Source organism: Rhinoderma darwinii, chromosome 2 (assembly GCF_050947455.1).
Source record: "Rhinoderma darwinii isolate aRhiDar2 chromosome 2, aRhiDar2.hap1, whole genome shotgun sequence".
Taxonomy (NCBI): Eukaryota; Metazoa; Chordata; class Amphibia; order Anura; family Rhinodermatidae; genus Rhinoderma; species Rhinoderma darwinii.
In genome coordinates, this window is record NC_134688.1 from 221,513,453 (window position 1) to 221,532,976 (window position 19,524).

Genomic DNA, 19,524 nt, shown 5'->3' on the forward strand with positions numbered 1-19,524 from the left:
TGCAACAAAGGGTCCTCTGCCGAAGATGTGAACAGAGCCTAACTGATGTAGGTCCACTTTTGTGACAAAACAAATCGGTTTCAACCGCTGGAAATCTATTCCAATTATCTGAAAACTTTTTGCCTACATAAAATTATTGGACAAAAGTCTTTATTGGTATAGCCATTGGTATTTAGAATTGGTATAAACCATTGGCCAGCAGTATAAAATAATCTTTGCATGTATTTTTTTTAAAGAAACTCCCCAGTGTTGGTACTTAAGACTATATATTGCCTATAGTGAAGGTATTGGCAACAAACTAAAATAATAAGTTGGTAGAGGTGTTACTTGAGGTCACGCAGCAGTGCCCCCATTACATGCCTAGTACTGGCGTTCTCCTATGTGGCAGAGGGGCTGTTGGGCACCCTCAGTCACCAGGACCCTGTTGCGACTGCAACCTCTGCCCACCCTATAGCAACGTTCCCCAAGCAGTGACTTGGGAGATCTAAATACTATGGCACCAGGGATATCATAGTGATACTAAGAATTGGTAATAGGGTCAAAACCATATCACTGGAAAGTAAACCACGGTAAGCACCATATTATATGGTCATATCTTTCAAATACTTTTTCCCTTTCAATACCCAGTGTAGCTCAACACAGCTTGTCATATTTATAAATTGCTTGTGAGCAAGAAAAAGTTAGGGATCTTTACCCTATAGATATACCCCAGTTAATTTGAAGAGGCAACAGTCCAAATCATTCTGTATTATATTTCCACCTTTATCTAATAGAAATAGTTTAGTGTGTGGATAAACATGCAGCGGTGAACTTCAGTCCATCCAAGTTTTGCTTATTAGATGTCAAAATTCAATATTTCATATAATAATTATCATTTATTGTCATTAAATGCCTTCTGCCACTTTCTGGTAGAAAACAAGCTTATATTTAAATAGTTGTGTTTTTTTCGTTGTTTTTTTTTAATTAGACAATTTACTTGTTGCAGCTCTCTCTGTCATTTTCCTTTTTATAGTTTCTTCAGTTTAACTTGGCAGGTAGCCAATCTCTTTATAAGTTAATTTTTGAGAACATCTAAACATTTTTAAAGCTGAAGAAGAAAACCTCCACATCATATTTCTAAATGGGCATTGGGATTCTGATCTCTAATCTGCCACGTCCTGTGTACTTAAGGATTTCCACAAAAATTACTTACCCCCTTGCAGACGCAGCCAATTTTCGTTTTTTAATCTTTGATTTTTTTCCTCCCCGCGTTTCAAAAGCCATAACTTTTTTTATTTTTTTGTCGACATAGCCGTATGAGGGCTTGTTTTTTGCGGGATGAGCTGTATTTCTTAATGGCACCATTTAATGTACCATATAATATACTTAAAAAACTGAAATAAAATAATTTTTAGAGTAAAATGTAAAAAAAAAACCATTGATTCTGCTATTGTTTTTTTTGTTTTGTTTTTATAGCGTTCACCGTGTGGTAAAATTATCTGGTTAACTTTATTCTTCGGGTTGATACAATTATGGCGATACCAAATGTATATATTTTTTCCATGTTTTATTACTTTTACAAAGAAAAAAATATTTATTAAAAAAATGCATTTGTTTTGTGTTGCCATATTCTCAAAGACATAACTGTTTTATATTTCCATAGATTGAGCGATACAAGGGCCTCTTTTTTGCAAGACGTGCAGTAGTTTTTATTGGTACCATTTAGGGGTACATGTGACTTTCCGCTCACTTTTTATTCCTTTTTTTGGGAGCTGATGTGACAAAAATACAACAATTCTGACGGTTTAATTTTTTAAATTTTATTTTTACAGCGTTTATATTAACATAGTTCAGGCTTTTACATATATGCGGCAATATTACTTTAGGGGAAAAATGGGAAATATTTTTTTTTTTAACTTTTAGTATTTTTTTAAAATTGTTTTTTACCTTTTTTTATTATTCCCCATAGGTGACTTGAACCAGCAATCGCTGGATCACTTGCACGATATACAGCAATACAAATGTAGTGCTGAATATCGTAATTTTTACAGGCTTTTATTAAACCCTGCCCTTGGCTTAATAGAAGCCCAGAGATAGCAGACATGGGGGCCTTCATTAGGCCTCCAGGCTGCCATGACAACCATGGGCACCCCGCGATCGCAAGGTGGAGGGGCCAATGGGATGTCGGAGGGTAGCTGCCTTCCTCCGCCTTCCAACTGCCTAGATGCCGCGGTTGCTATTGACCACAGCATCTAAGGGATTAAACGGGCGGGAGCTCATTGCAGTTAAGTGTCAGCTGTAACATACAGCCGACACTTGCTTAGTATGGAGCGGGCTCAGCCAATGAGAAAGCTCCATACTTCCCCTTGGCGCCTGTCTCGTACATGTACGTGACATGTTGCCAAGGGGTTAAAGGGCTTGTCCATTATTTGAAAACATGGCTGCTTTCTAACAAAAACAGCACACCTGTCCACAAGTTATGTGTGTGGTACTGCAGCTCGGCCCAATTCACTTCAATGGAGCTGATCTGTAGTACAAAACACAACCCATGGACAGGCGTGGCGCTGTTTCTGGAAGCCATGTTTTTATAATCCTGAAAATACACTGCCTGTCTAAACGTTTAAAAATTTAATTTTATCAAAGAATTGTTGTAAAAAATAGGGCACTAATTGCCAAGGATCTGAATACAGGCGTTGGCAACACAGATCATAGTAGCTTTATGGAGTGTAGACGATAGCCAGATGCTGAGTACACTAGGTTGCAAGTGTCTGAAGCAGAATAGTCATCATTAACCTATCGCTACAACACTCCATAAACGTAATCAATAAATAATAGTTTGCCTGGTTGCCACAAACAAGCAAAATTCCCAACGCGTTTCTGCGCCTCTACATACATAGGGGAGTGTCCTCAGGGGTATAAATTGCCTTGATCTATCTAACTGCCGGTCAGCACATATTATGCTGTAGTGCTTTGGTTTTCCGGCGTGCACTAGACACTGATCTCAGGTTTTTAGAATCCTGGACAACCCCTTTAAACCCTTAATGACCAGGCCATTTTGTGCGTTAATGACCAAGGATTATTTTTGCTTTTTCACGGTCACATTCCAAGAGTCGTAACTTTTTTCTTATTCCGTCGACATAGCCGTATAAGGGCTTGTTTTTTGCGGGACGAGTTGTATTTTGTAATTGTACCATTTTTAGATGCTTATAATATATCGATTAACTTTTAGTAACTTTATTTTAGGAGAGAATTGAAAATAAGCAGCTATTCCAGCATTCATTTTCATGTTATAAATTTACGCCGTTTACTATGCAGGGTAAATAACATGTTAACTTTATTTTATGGGTCGGCACGATTAACAGGATACCAAATATGTAACGGTTTTATATGTTTTCCTACGTTTACACAATAAAAACACTTTTAGAAAAAAATTACTTGTTTTTGCATCGCTGAATTCCAAGAGCCGTAACTTTTTTTTTTTTCCGTCAACATGGCCATATGTGGGCTTGATTTTTGCGGGCCAAGGTGTAGTATTCATTAGTACTATTTTAGGGTACATAGGACTTATAGATTAACTTTTATGAATTTTTTTTATGGGGGAATGGGAGAAGAGAGAGTTTTGCCGCTATTTTTTGCGTTTTTTTTACGCCGTTCATCCGGCGGTTTAATTAATGTGTTCATTTTATTGATCAAGTCGTTACGATTGCGGGGATACCATATATGTGTATGTGTAATTTGTTTTGGCACTTTTACTAAATAAAACCACTATTTGGCCAAAAAAAAGTTTTATTTTATTTTGACTGTAAATTATTTAAAAAAAAATTTACAAACTTTATTTAACTGCTTTACATTTTTTTTTTTTAGTCCCACCAGGGGACTTCACTGGCCTAACAGGCATTTGCTGAAGGCAGACCTGGGGGCCTTTGTTAGGATCCCGGCTGCCATGGAAACCCGAAGGCGCCCCACGATTTCTTTGCAGGGGCACCGATGAGTTGACAGAGGGAGCTCTCCCTCCCTCTGTCAAACACATTAGATGTTGCTGTCGCTATTGATGTTGCTGCCGGAGCGCGCTTCGATTCCGGCAGTTGCGGCAGGTACACTGGCAGTATCCACGCGATCAGAGGACGGATATAGCCGTCCTCCTGCGCGAACTAGCACCTGCACAGGACGGATATATCTGTCCTTAGTCGTTAAGCGGTTAATGCCATTTAAGCCTATGCTAACACATCGTGATTTGTTGGAAATTTTGATGGAGATTTTGAAACCAAAGCCAGATGTGGATCCAGGAGGAAAAGTTCTTACTTTATATTTCCCATAACTTTTTTTAACTAATTCTGGCTTTCTCTCAAAAAACTGTATCAAAATCTGAACCAAATCACGATGTGTTAACATTTGTGTTAAAAAGTGTTTATTTGGAGAAATAAAATTGTAATCTTTATTCCTTACCACCCACAAATTATTTTGCTCTTTTATCCACCAGTGTGCTAGTAATTTCTATGCTCTCATGCACATTTATGAAAAATACAAGTCAGTGCACGATTTGTAGAATGGTAAGCTCATTACACAAACACACAAATATACACGTTACAAGCCCCCCCCCCCCCCATGATTAATAGCAAGAAGAAACAGATTATTTATTACACAATATTTATGATACTCTGTCCCCATTGGTGCTCACAAATTATTGACACCTCATTAAAAGGATGGAGGCACAGAAGTTATTGCTATGGTCTTATAACATTGGAGCCACGGGTTAAATTATGGATTTAAACAAATTCATCATAGAAGTAATGTGTTCTCCTCATGTTCAAATATATGTCTCTTATGGGTACTCCGCTGTCCTCTCACACTCCATAGAAAAATTACTGATAAGACAATTGGCTTGGATACATACATGCATTAAAGGTACATACCCATTGGAGTAAAACATAACATCCATTAGGAGTGTAGTCACACTTGGAAGTGTATAGGGATCCAGGCTGGTAACACAGAACATATTGCTTGGACTGGAAAGTGGGTGGATAACGGGCCTCTGAACTAAAAGATTAAGAAGTATAGAAATGACAAAAATATCTACAACAGTGAAACATTAAAAATCACAGACTATGTATGTCTATCCATCCATGAATATATGTATGTATGTATGTATGTATGTATGTATGTATGTATGTATGTATGTATATGTACTATCCAGTCTATGTAATCAACCTATGGATAGTTTGTTAATGTATGTATGTATGTATATTAGTGTTCAAAAAAATGCAGTCCAACATCATTATCCTGATAGATCAATGTTTTTGGTAGAAGTGATATTTCTACATAGCAAATAATTCGGACCCCCAGCGATCTCACATGTAGCCCCTATTCTGTGGATAGGGGCTACATGTGTTTTATGGCAAACCCCTTCAACTAGTTAAATGCCGTGGTCAATAGCGACCACGGCATTTATAGGGGTTTTTCTATGAAGGACATGTATGACATATCATAAATGTCAGATAGATGCAGGTCCCACCTCTGGGACCCGCACCTATCTCTAGAACGGGGCTTCCTAAACCCCGTTCTAGCTTTCTGTGCTCTCCCGGCTACTTGATTACATGTGGCGTTACTGAAACAGCGTAACTCGCGGAGCTACGCTGTTTCCGTAACTCCGATAGAACTGAACAGTAGAACTGAACAGTAGTTACGGAAACAGCGTAGCTCGCATGCTACGCTGCTTCCGTAACTGCCATTCACTACTATGGGAGTTAGGGAAACAGCGTAGTTACGTGGTTTCAGTAACTCCACATGTAACCAAGTGGCCGCTGGTTCAAGTCCCCTAGGGGAACTAATAAAATGTGTAAAAAAAAAAAAGTTAAAGCAATTTTTAGGAGTGTAAAAAAAAAAAGAACCTTTTCCCATTTTTTCCCCAAGCACAATGTAAAAACTCAAATAATTTCGTCCTGCAAAAAAATAAGCCCTCACACCGCTCAATCGATAAAAAAAATATAAAAAATTTTTGGCTCTCAGAATGTGGTGAAACAGAATAAATTATTTTTTAACAAATAATTTTTATCCTATTTTCTGTTGTCTAAAACCTGGGTGCGTCTTATAGTCCGAAAAATACGGTACAATGATTTTGTGCTTTATTTGCTTTATAAACTCACTGCTATTTTTTGAACACTACTGTATATGTATGTATGTATGTATGTATTTGTTTTAAAAGAGGCTGAACTAAAGCCACAACTGAGGCAAACTGTTAGAATTTAGGAGAAAGTGAACTAATTTTACGGTTTATAATGTAACTACTTGCAGTAGTATGCTGGGCTGTAATGAAGTAAGATTATAAAGAAGTATTAACTGGTATATAAACTAATGCTCAGTCTTAAGCTGTGTTCACATCAGTGTTGTTTTCCGTTGAGGATTCCGTCTGAGCTTTCCGTCGGGGGAACCCGTCAACGGAAAGGAAAACGGAAACCTTAGCTTCCGTTTGCATCACCATTGATCTCAATGGTGACAGAAACTTTGCTAATGGTTCATTGTTTTGACAGAATCAATATCACAGTCGACTGCACTATTGATGACAAACGGAAACCATTAGCAAAGTTTCCGTAAACCATTCAGATCAATGGTGATGCAAACGGAAGCTAAGGTTTCCGTTTGCCTTTCCGTTGAGGGGTTCTCCTGATGGGAAGTGCAGATGGAACCCCTCAACGGAAAGCAACATTGATGTGAACAAGCCCTTAAATGTTTTTGTAATGTTTTAAGGAATTTGTCATGAAAACACAGTGACCAAGAATCTTGATTGTACATGTATAACCTATAGCATGACGGAACCCCACATTTTACACTCCTGTACAGGTTACACATTGCATTTTTTTAGTACAAAATTTCCCTGACCATTTATTTCTGGATGGCTCATACCAAGCTTGGGTTTCACAAATCCATTTGTTACTCCAAGATTATCTGCAGCCACAGTTTCTCCATTCACCACCTGCAAAATAGTAAATTCTGCAGCCAGTGTATGCATCACAAAAGGCAGATCCCTCTCGCGTACCTGAAAGAAAAAATTAAATAAACTGTTAGCTTTGCATTATCCAGAAAAAGCTATTTGAGTTGTCTACATGTATCAATACTATTATATATGTCACAATAAAGTGGTTATTGCTCTTTCATCTATGGACTTTATGTGCTGCACTTTCACAACAAGATGAGCCAGAAGTAAAACCTCTTCCTTATTTGTGCTGACAGCTAGCATAGAGAATAAAAAAAATGGCCAATATAGGATGTCAGTAGAAAGCAGAAAATAATAATTATTATTCTTTAATTTTTTTATCAAGTGTAGAATGGTGATTTAAAGGTGGTAGGGATACAAGGAAAAATCCCCCCAATTCAAACTCTTTCCTTCGGGGAAGACTATCGAGGATCAATACTGGAGAGACAAAAAGGATTGTTTATTTCTGCACTGAGACTGCATTATATAATAATAATAATAATAATACACTGATGCAATATCATAATAAAATAATAATTATACATATAAATGTATTGTATACATGTACAATGTATAAAAAGTTAGAGATTTCCAACTTCAAAATAAGTGTATACATCTGGAAGGTGGTCTACCAGAGTTGAGTGCTACTTGTCTTTTTTTAAATATAGGTGAACATTCACTTTAGAATTAAAAAAAATAAACAAGATGTACACTACCGTTCAAAAGTTTGGGGTCACCCAGACAATTTTGTGTTTTCCATGAAAACTCACACTTATATGTATCAAATGAGTTGCAAAACGACTAGAAAATATAGTCAAGACATTGACAAGGTTAGAAATAATGATTTTCATTTGAAATAATAATTTTCTCCTTCAAACTTTGCTCCATTTGCAGCAATTACAGCATTGCAGACCTTTGGCATTCTAGCTGTTAATTTGCTGAGGTAATCGGGAGAAATTTCACCCCATGCTTCCAGAAGCCCCTCCCACAAGTTGGATTGGCTTGATGGGCACTTCTTGGGTACCATACGGTCAAGCTGCTCCCACAACAGCTCTATGGGGTTGAGATCTGGTGACTGCGCTGGCCACTCCATTACAGATAGAATACCAGCTGCCTGCTTCTTCCCTAAATAGTTCTTGCATAATTTGGAGGTGTGCTTTGGGTCATTGTCCTGTTGTAGGATGAAATTGGCTCCAATCAAGCGCTGTCCACAGGGTATGGCATGGCATTGCAAAATGGAGTGATAGCCTTCCTTATTCAAAATCCCTTTTACCTTGTACAAATCTCCCACTTTACCAGCACCAAAGCAACCCCAGACCATCACATTACCTCCACCATGCTTGACAGATGGCGTCAGGCACTCTTCCAGCATCTTTTCAGTTGTTCTGCGTCTCACAAATGTTTTTCTGTGTGATCCAAACACCTCAAACTTCGATTCGTCTGTCCATAACACTTTTTTCCAATCTTCCTCTGTCCAATGTCTGTGTGCTTTAGTCCATATTAATCTTTTCCTTTTATTAGCCAGTCTCAGATATGGCTTTTTCTTTGCCACTCTGCCCTGAAGGCCAGCATCCCGGAGTCGCCTCTTCACTGTAGACGTTGACACTGGCGTTTTGCCGGTACTATGTAATGAAGCTGCCAGTTGAGGACCTGAGAGGCGTCTATTTCTCAAACTAGAGACTCTAATGTACTTGTCTTGTTGCTCAGTTGTGCAGCGGGGCCTCCCACTTCTCTTTCTACTCTGGCTAGAGCCTGTTTGTGCTGTCCTCTGAAGGGAGTAGTACACACCATTGTAGGAAATCTTCAGTTTCTTGGCAATTTCTCGCATGGAATAGCCTTCATTTCTAAGAACAAGAATAGACTGTCGAGTTTCACATGAAAGCTCTCTTTTTTTATCCATTTTGAGAGTTTAATCGAACCCACAAATGTAATGCTCCAGATTCTCAACTAGCACAAAGGAAGGTCAGTTTTATAGCTCCTCTAAACAGCAAAACTGTTTTACAGCGGTGCTAACATAATTGCATAATCGCAGACGTTTGCAGCTAGAATAGTCATTTAGCACATTAACAATGTATAGAGTGTATTTTCTTTAAAAAATAAGGAAATTTCTAAGTGACCCAAAACTTTTGAACGGTAGTGTATTTATTATCGAAAATGAAGAATGTAAACAAGAAATAAAAGCATTAAAAAGTCTTACCAATATAAAGTCTGTTTGATAGGTGGATAACATAAACACAGAGATGTTCTGGTCTGCCAGTGGTGCAATGACTGATTTCGCTATTTTGGTCACACCAATTGGCTGAGAGCTGGAGGAGCTTCCACCTCCGGATACCACGTTAAGGGCTAACCATGTTGCATCTGCTACGCTTAAATGTTCTGAAGATGGGAGTTCTGTATAGAAAGACAAGACAACAAAAAACTCTGTAAAACAAATGTCGAGCACCAAGCAAACCTGCCAAACAAGGAGTACTGTGCAAAGCACAGACCATAGACACACATTTATTAGTCTTTATATCATTTTTGGTAAAAACACATTCTGGTAGCTAGTAAACTTTCAATCAAATATCATATTGCACACCAGAAAACAATGACTATACTATGACGTTCTGCTGTATAACATGAGAAGAAAACAGAAGTATGAAATGGAAGTGGACAAAACAGAAAATATGCTGCATGTAACCTGGGTAAAGATGAACGCCAGTAACCGAATACTCGCACATTGATATTTTAATAGGTTTTCATCATATGACGTTTCTTTATGACAATATTTAAAGTGAACCTATCAAGCTGAACGTGTTGTGCTAACTGCAGGCAGCATGTTATAGATCAGGAGGAGCTGAGTAGGAAGTCATGTGGGGGTTACCTATTTGGGATCTCCCTCTATGAGCCATGAATGGCCGCCATGTAATACTACAGTTCCCCTGCAGAGGCCAGAGAAGACTTCACCTGGCAAAATCAGCTGTGTGTCGGGGATGGCAGGAGCCAGACCCAATAAGAAAGGTGTTGTCTTAAAGGGAGACGGTCACCAGCATTTAACCTATTAAACTCTACTCACTCCTCGCTGGCCGCTGCTGCCAAAAGCTCATTGCCGTTATCCCCTCTCCTAAACTCCTCCTCCAACCATTAATAACGGTCTGCAAACATTTGTCACCTTTTATGGTGATAATCCGACAGTCTCATTAGTCTTTTCTTATGCCCACCCAACACCGAAAACTGGCCTGCCCTGAATGCCAAAATCTCGTCCGTCTCGCACCAGTCATGTATGGCCTGATACCCTTCCCTGCTTCGTCCGGGCCTCAAATCTAGTTACTGCGCATGCGACGCTACGGAGTCCCATTGTGCACACGCACCAGAACAGGACATTGATGCACAAGCGCGGGATTTCATGTGTGCTAGGGGAAGAAGAGCTGTCAGTCAAAAGTAAGGAGGAGGGGTTAACTCGGAAAGGCTTGAAGAATGAAGAGATGACTCGTATGCTCATTAGCATACAGCACAGAAACGCTAAAAACCTGAATACTAAAAGGTACAGAGCCGACTTATAATTATAGGCTATATAAAAATGATTTTTCAACTACTTCCACCAGTTATTGCTGGTTTAATAGGTGAAATGCTGGTGACCGGTATCCTGTCTAGGTTTCAGGTTCTTTATTGACTTTAATGCATTCATAAATTTAAGAACAGCTCTATTTCTAAGTGAAAATATCCATGAAATAGTTAAATTTCCTACAAAAGATGTAATTTAAAATATACATCTTGACCTTTAAACAGAAAGGCTTTTCAGTACACTTATCTCTGATATGACTGCTCAATAAATTGTTTGTGTACACCGCATCCCACATGTTGTTCTCTTTCCAGAACAAATTATTTAGTTGCTAGGCAGATATGTCCACTTTCAGTGCGGGTGTGGGAGTCAGCGATTGCAGTGGGATGACAATTGAGAGGGGACTAATTGAACAGTAGGGAAATGTATACTCTGAAAGGGTTAATTCATTTATTTAAATATTTACACACACTATATATATATATATATATATATATATATATATATATATATAAAGTCCACCATCCAGCAGCACCAGTATAACTTATGAGCGGGTGCACGCCTCGGGAACCCGATCACTGTTCCCAAATCTTCCAATGTATGTCCAAGAATAGGCAGCAGTCCAATTCAAAGTTTTTATTTGCCCTCGAACAACATTTTGGCTCTATTGCAGGAGCCTTTTTCAAGCATAAAAAAGGCTCCTGCAATCAATAGAGCTGAAACGTTGCACGAGGGCAAATAAAAACACACTTTTTTTTCACTTTGAATTACATGAATTATAATGTACACATTATGTGTTATAACCCATTTCTATGTATTACAAAACTCAATATCATTCCAGTAAGTATTTTGCCTGTATTAGTGACCCAGCATGCTTAGGGGATCTAAATGTACATACTAATGATTACAGGGTGAATGTAAATGACTAAAATTGGGAGTACGTACACTTGTCTTTTCTGACCTCTCTTGTTATTATCTCTAGTAAATGACATAGAATGTAAAAGTTTAGAGTTGTAACTTTATTAGAAAACAAGTGCTGTATATATTAGGATTTAGTAAATGGTCCAAACCCACGCACACTTTCAGCTGCTGGCATGACTCAGTCTGACTTCTACAAACAGCATTGTATTGTACTCCAGAGAGCTCAATATTGGAGAGGACAGCCACTAATAACATTTACAGGTTGTCAAGTGGCTCTATGGCCGTCTACTGCGTCACAAGCGTTATTGCATTTACTTTTAGACATACTAAATACATGTCATTATAACAAGATTTGTAGCGAAGTATCAAGATAAACAAGTCTACAAGAGCAAAGCAAATGGAAACCTTTTTTTTTTATTTTTTTAAATGCCCTAAAAAACTGCACCGATGAGAGTTTTATAGTGAATAACAAGCGTGGGTCATTGAGTCTTGACTATGAGCGTACTCACCTTTAGAAGTCATCAGTGAAACAGTACAAAAAGGGTATGGGCTATTGGGTATGACAGTCAGACATAAATTGTGGCAACAGGTGGAGAAGGACATATGTTAATTCTGTAGGGGTTGGATGATTGAGGTGAATGAATACAATAATGAAATGGATACAGAATCATTGTTTGTCAATCCTCAATGAGGTCTGGGCCCAATTATGGCAAAAAAAACTTGAATCTTTGAGCCCATACTGCATCTGAGCTGAAAAGCCGAGGTTGTCAATGAGAAATTTCATTTCCTATACCATAGCATGGGAGATCCTACTACCAGTAAATCATGTATCCCCAAAGAAACATCACGCTGTCACAAAGCAATCCAAGAAATTCAACACTATACAAGATACAGTACAAAAAGTACAAGATACCTTGACTTTAATGTATGTAAATGTTCCCTGTGAGCATTTCTAAAAACTGTGAGAGTCAAAGAACGGGTAGATTTTGGCTGTTTGGAGAGCAAAATTAAAGCAGACCTGGTGGGAAACCTATAAATAGACTTTGATGGATAGCATAGCACCGAATACCAGTGTTGTACAAATGCCATTCACAAACTTTTTTGGGAACACTCAGGGAAAAGTGATACACGGTGTTATGCTTAGTGCATTGCCTGAGGGGAGAGTACATTACACAGGGATTCAATGCACAAGGAATCACACAGAGTATCAGTTTTCCCCAGAGTGTATCTTTAATGGTTTAACTATTATTCTGGGTGATATTGTTACACAGTAAAAAGAAGTTTGCAAATAATGCTGATATTGTTATATATGAAGAGGCAAGACCATAAAATAAGCAGAGAGCAAAATACAAACCTTCTCTGAATTTAAAAAAAGGGTGTTTTAGAATCAATTTTTTTCCTAAACCTTTCATACTCACAATAAAAAACATTGCTTAGTGTATTTCTTATATAAAGGGAAGGTGTCCCGAAAATTTTTTTTTTTATATGTTTTTGCTTTTTGTATGTTATTAAAATAAATTTGATTTATTTGTGTTTTTGTGTTGTACTTTTTTCTTTCTTTTTCTTCTCTATGGGGGCTGCCATTTTTTTTTCATCTCTGTATGTGTCGATTAACGACATATACAGAGATGGAATACGGCACATACAGTCCCATAGTGAATGCGAACGGGAGCCGTTTCATTCACTATAGCGTACGCCGTCTGTGTGGGAACCCACACAGTCCAAAAGGAAGGTCTTTGTCCGAGCGACATCCGGCGCCATTTTCATGTGAACCGGAAGCCGCGGCCGGACAGTAAGATGACTAATTCTGGTCGCGGCTTCCGTCCATATGTTCAGAAGCAAGGACTAGGAGCGGAGGGAGCGGCGGCGGCAGGAGCAGGTAAGTTATGTTTGTGTATGTTCGTGTTATACTGTGTGATTACCACTGTATCTAACCCTCCTACACTGTGCATTCGCTCAAAAAATGGCGGCACACAATGTAGGAGGTTTGAACATTCAACCCCCTCCTATCTCCTGGCACTAGCCAGGATAAAGGAGGGGGGATTGTTTGAGTACACTAGAGCGAGTGTGTCTTCTCCAATTTTGCAGTATAAAGCAAGGAGGTTGCTTTACCACATGCCAATGCTGCAATTTTGGGAATTGCTCCCTCTAGTGACCAGCACATAGAAATGTTATAAATTAGAATCTAATTTATAATATTTCCTGACTTGAGAAAAAATTAAAAAAATTAGAACAATGTGTAATCATTTATATACTAACAGTTTAACTAAAAAAATAATAATATTTTTCTAGCGACACATTCCCTTTAACCCCTTAGTGACCACTAATACGCCTTTTAACGTGATTCACTACTGGGCTTTAGGCTAGGCTGACGCCTTTTCACGTCAGCCTAGTCTAAGTCCTGCACGGGTCTCCCGTGCAGGCAGGAGCCGGGGCTCTGCTGTCTGATGACAGCTGAGCTCCTGCTCCAACGCCCGCGATCGAAGTTTACTTCGATCGCGGCCGTTTAACCCGTTAAATGCCGCCGTCAATAGCGACCGCGGCATTTAACTTTGTTTACAGAGGGAGTGCGCTCCCTCTGTCACCCATCGGCGGCCCGCGAATGCAATCGCGGGTCTCCGATGGGGTGTCATGGCAGCCGGGGGACTGATAAAAGCCCCCAGGTCTGCCCTGGACATATGCCTGTTAGGACGCGCCGGAGGCACGTCCGAACAGATTGCCTGTCAGATTTACACTGACAGGCAATAATGCTCTGGTATACGAAGTATACCAGAGCATTATAGCAGCGATCGGAATATCGCACAGTAAAGTCCCCTAGTGGGACTAATAAAATAAGTCATCAAAGTGAAATAAAGATTATTAATAAAAAGTACAGTAAAAAAATAAATAAAACCATTTTTTTCCATAAAAAGTGGTTTTATTTAGTAAAAGTGTAAAAAAATAAAAAAGTACACATATGTGGTATCGCCGCGACCGTAATGACTCCATTAATAAAGTTAATATGTAATTTAAACCGCAAAGTGAACACCGTAAAAAAAAAACGCAAAAAACCATGGCGAAATTGCAATTTTTTTCCATTGCCCCCCAAAAAAGTCATAATAAAAATGAATCAATAAGTCCCACGTACCCCAAAACAGTACCATTCAAAACTACGTCTTGTCCCGCAGAAAACAAGCCCAAAAAATCACTACATTGATGGAAAAATAAAAAAAATTACGGCTCTTGGAAAGCGACGATGCAAAAGCAAATAATTTTAGTTCAAAAGTGTTTTTTATTGTGCAAAAGTCGTAAAACATAAAAAAAACTCCACATATGTGGTATCGCCGTAATCGTACCGACCCATAGAATAAATGTCACATGTTAATTACGTCGCACAGTGAACGGCGTCAATTTAAAAACGCATAGAACATTGGCGGAATTTCAGTTTTTTTTTATAATCCCCCCAAAAAGGTTAATAAAAGTTAATATAAAAATTATATGTACCCAAAAATGGTGCCATTAAAAAGCACAACTAATCCCGCAAAAAACAAGTCCTCATACAGCTATGTAGACGAAAAAATAAAAACGTTATAGCTCTTTGCATGCGACTATAGAAAAACGAATAAAATAGCTTGGTCATTAAGGCCTAAAATGGGCTGGTCACTAAGGGGTTAACAACCTTATGTGAAGCTCTATGATTTTCACACTGTTCGAGTCCTGTCACATTGTTTTCCTTGATAGAACCCCTGGGCTTTCCTGGATCAATACATGTACAAGATAACTTACAGTGCAGACAATGTCATTTCACTCCATTATACACAGAGTTTGTGGTGTCAGCCACCACTTCAGTACTTAACGCAAGGGGAAAGCATACCCCAACTGTAAAATATAATGGATCTCCTAAAAGCCACATTTCATGTCTCAGCCATTTATGAAAGGCTTGGCCACCAGTCTATATATTAGGACAAGAAACAACAATATTAGAGGAGCAAATATTCCACCAGTCAAATCTTTGTAACTGAACTACTGAGATTTTTACGCTTCATCAGTAAAGTCCTATTACAGAATGACCTTCTTGGAAAGCAGAACCATTATTTACGACACGAAGTCTTTAATTTTATCCCATGCATTTATTTCCATCACTTCAGTCCTAAACATGTCACTTTATTCACTTTAGGCCTTGAAGCTGATTTCCCACTGGATCCAAAACATGATGTAAAAACCAACACAATTATTAGATTGAGGCAGATGAATTAAAGGTGTCATTATTATGAGAGGAGTGGGAGCTCATATGAAGAATTATACTGTGCGGAAATCAGACTGAAATGGAAACCTATAATCATAGGCAAAATCATTTGGTATATAAAACCATCTCTTCCCCTGGGAAATTGGCTTCACTAATTAAAGCAATTTGCAACTTCTACTAAAAGATATTAGGCTACATCTATGTACGCCCATAGTAGGATTGCCAACAGTTAACACATGCCAAAGTGGATTCTCTTATATAGAGCCACTCAACTTAAAAATTCACTAGAAAATTCCTAATATATTTACCCATGGCCATAACACAGCTCAGTGCAAGACCAGTACATAAAGAGTCAAAACCGGGACTGAATCCTGTAATATAAAAACAGAAAAGTCTTCATATGAAACAACAACTATGCGAAAACATTTTCCTGATCCGATCCTGCTCTTGGCAAGTATATGGCTACTGCCCTTTCCCATTATAGGGAAAGAATAAGTCGATCGTCACTCATTAACAGGCCCTTTTACACGAGCCAATGCTATACTGTATGGGGAAAAACGATTGGTAATACTATTGTTCGGTCACCATCAGTTTGCACCATTATCGACACCACATCTATTTACACGGGGAGATGTGCTGCCGACAAATATGATTTTTAAGCCCTTAATGACCGGGCCTGAAAAGACCTTAAAGGGAATGTGTTGTTAGCAAAAAATGTTTTGTTTTTTTTAGTTAAACAATTAGTGTGTGGGTGATTAAACATTGTTCTAATTTTTTTTATTTTTTTCACGAGTCAGGAAATATTATAAATTGGATTCAATTGGATTCTAATTTATAATATTTCCCATTGCTGGTCACTAGATGGAGCAATTCCCAAAATTGCAGCTTTGCGTGTGGTAAAGCAACCACATTGCTTTATGCTGCAAAATTGGGAAAAAATCCCTCGCTCTAGTGAGCTCTCAGAATCCCCCCCTCCTTTATCCTGGCTAGTGCCGGGAGAAACGAGGGGATTGAACGGTCTAACCTCCTACACTGTGTGTCGCCATTTTTTGAGCTAACACACAGTGTAGTAGGTTAACATACACTAGTAAACACACAGTAAAACACGAACATACATAGAAATCACTTACCTGCTCCAGTCGCCGCCGCACCCTCCGGACCGTCCGCTCCGTCTGCTGCCGCTGCTCCATGTGCACAAGTCCAGAAGCCGCAACCGGAAGTAGTAATCTTACTGTCCGGCCGCGACTTCCGGTCCACAGGAAAATGGCGCCGGACGGCGCGCATTTCAAATTGGACTGTGTGGGAGCGGCGCATGCGCCGTTCCCACACAGACGGCGTACACCATAGTGGATGGAACGGGCCCCGTTCGCAGTCCCTATGGGACTGGAGCTGCCGTATTCCATGACTGTATGTGTCGTTAATCGACACATACAGAAATAGAAAAAAAAATGGCAGCCCCCATAGGGAAGAAAAAGTGTCAAAATAAAAAAAACACACAAAAACACACAAATAAATACAAACGTTTTTAATAAAACACTAACATCAAACTGATATAAAAAATTTTTTTGTGGTGACACTGTTCCTTTAATGAGTTGTATAGAACCCAATACCTCTCCACACATGTATAGGTCTAAAGTTAACGTTTATGTTCAATAAACCACGTCATACTCGAACCACTCAACTTTCCAGCACAGAGGTGCAGCATGCAGCATTCTTTTGAAACAATGAGGCTTTAACACTGAAATCACGCTGATGCAATAAGATATCCAGTGAATTAAGTGGGCAAACAAAGCACAGTGCTGATAATAAGCTTTACATTGAGGACATTCCACATACTTTGTGTGGGGTGGGTAAACAACAGTTTACTGTAATATTCCAAAGAATTATTCAGTTTAAAGAGGCTCTGTCACTAGTTTAGTAATGCCCAATCTCCTAGCTAATCTAATAGGCGCCGTCACGCTGGTAATTCCAGTGAAAATTGTGTCCCAAAACGTTTATTATTTTAAAAGTTATGAGCTTTTTTTCTAAATATCCAAAGAAGACCATACTAGCCAAAGGGGCGGTAACGCTGTTCTCTCTGTAGGCAGTGTTGTTTTTTTGTCTGTATGACGCTGTCCAATCAGCATCATACAGCTTCTCCCCTTCCCTGCGCAGCGTGATCTCAGATTCTACCGCGAGATTATGCTGTGTTTACACTTCCGGCTGCAGGTCCTTCAACACAGCGACTCAGCGCTCTTCCAGGAAGACGGTCCCTGCATCGACCGTCTTATCCAGGGACCTACAAAGAGTGGTAAGATATAGTCCCCTCTGACACAAAGTAGTTCATAAAGTGAAATAATAATGAAATATAAATGCCATTGATCATTACGTTATAAGGCTATTCCATTTAACTAATAAACAGAGTAATAATATATCGCTTGAACATACTATATAAAAACATTCTTATAAAATCATTTTAATTTTCATTGATAAAACTTCATTGTTGCCCTTAGGTCAGTTCTGAACTTGTAAGGACAGGTTTTTCGTGCACATTTAGACAAGTCACTGGGCACCACGGTAACATGCCGACCTTACTGATATGATAATTGCTAGCATTGAACACAAGTCAGGACGACACGTCACGGATGCAGCGCTGTAAATAAAGGCTAGTCGGAGAGACCAGGGAATTGTCGGTGGGGGTGCAGATTTGTAAGCTCATCATTTGTATTTATTTTATTTTTTTAACATTTATACAGCATATTTTTATTTTTTTTCCAAGCCTGTAATATTCCTTTAACCCCTTCCCGCTCCTTGACGTACTATTACGTCATGGCAGCTGTATCGTTCGCGCTCCATGACGTAATAGTACGTCACGGGAGTAACGGCCGTTTCGGCCGTCCTCCCGACACATACAGGAGCTGTGACGCTGCTGTCTTGTTCAGCAGCTGTCACAGCTCCTACAGCGGGGACCAATCGCTGTGTCCCCGCCGATTAACCCCTTAAAAGCCGCGTTCTATAGAGATCGCGGCTTTTTAGGAGTTAAGCTGCCCTCGCCGGCCTGCTACATGATAGCGGCCGGCGATGGTGACTATGGCAACCGGACACCAAACAATGGCGTCCGGCTATGCCATAGACGGAAGCCTAGTGGGTCCTGACGTCAGGACCCACTATGCTTGCTGTCAGTGAGTAGCTGACAGTTCTAATACACTGCACTACGCATGTAGTGCAGTGTATTAGAATAGCGATCAGGGTCTCCTGCCCTCAAGTCCCCTAGTGGGACAAAGTAATAAAGTTAAAAAAAAGTTAAAAAAAGATGTGTAAAAATAAGAAAATAAAAGATTTAAAAGTAATAAAAGTAAAAATCCCCCCTTTTCCCTTATCAGTCATTTATTATTAATAAAAATATATAAACAAACAAATAAACTATACATAATTGGCATCGCCGTGTCCGTAACGGCCTGAACTACAAAACTATTTCGTTATTTATCCCGCACGATGAACGCCGTAAAATAAAATAATAATAAACCGTACCACAATCACAATTCTTTGGTCACTTCACCTCCCAAAAAATGGAATAAAAAGAGATCAAAAAGTCGCATGTACCGAAAAATGGTCCTGATCGAAACTACAGTTCGTTACGCAAAAAATAAGTCCTCGCACGGCTTTATTGTTTGAAAAATAAAAACGTTCTGGCTCTTAGAATAAGGTAACACAAAAAGTGAATGATTGTTTACAAAACGTATTTTATTGTGCAAACGCACATAAAAAAACTATAAACATCTGGTATCGCCGTAATCATATCGCCACGCAGAATAAAGTGAATATGTCATTTATAGTGCACGGTGCACGCAGTAAAAAAAAAAATAATAAAAAAACAATAGTAGAATTGCTGTTTTTTTAGTCACCACG

The 19,524-nt window shown here is 39.0% G+C and overlaps 1 protein-coding gene across 1 annotated transcript in view; it reads right to left on the reverse strand.

Moving 5' to 3' along the window:
* CASTOR2 (cytosolic arginine sensor for mTORC1 subunit 2) overlaps nucleotides 1–19,524 on the reverse strand; it is a 223,915-nt gene that overhangs the window by 22,913 nt on the left and 181,478 nt on the right. Inside the window, exons 3-5 of the mRNA XM_075852889.1 lie at nucleotides 9,147–9,340; nucleotides 6,880–7,012; nucleotides 4,893–5,016 (exon numbers count right to left, since the gene is read on the reverse strand). Coding sequence (XP_075709004.1) covers nucleotides 4,893–5,016; nucleotides 6,880–7,012; nucleotides 9,147–9,340 — 451 coding nt within the window. The remainder of the gene's footprint in view (nucleotides 1–4,892; nucleotides 5,017–6,879; nucleotides 7,013–9,146; nucleotides 9,341–19,524) is intronic.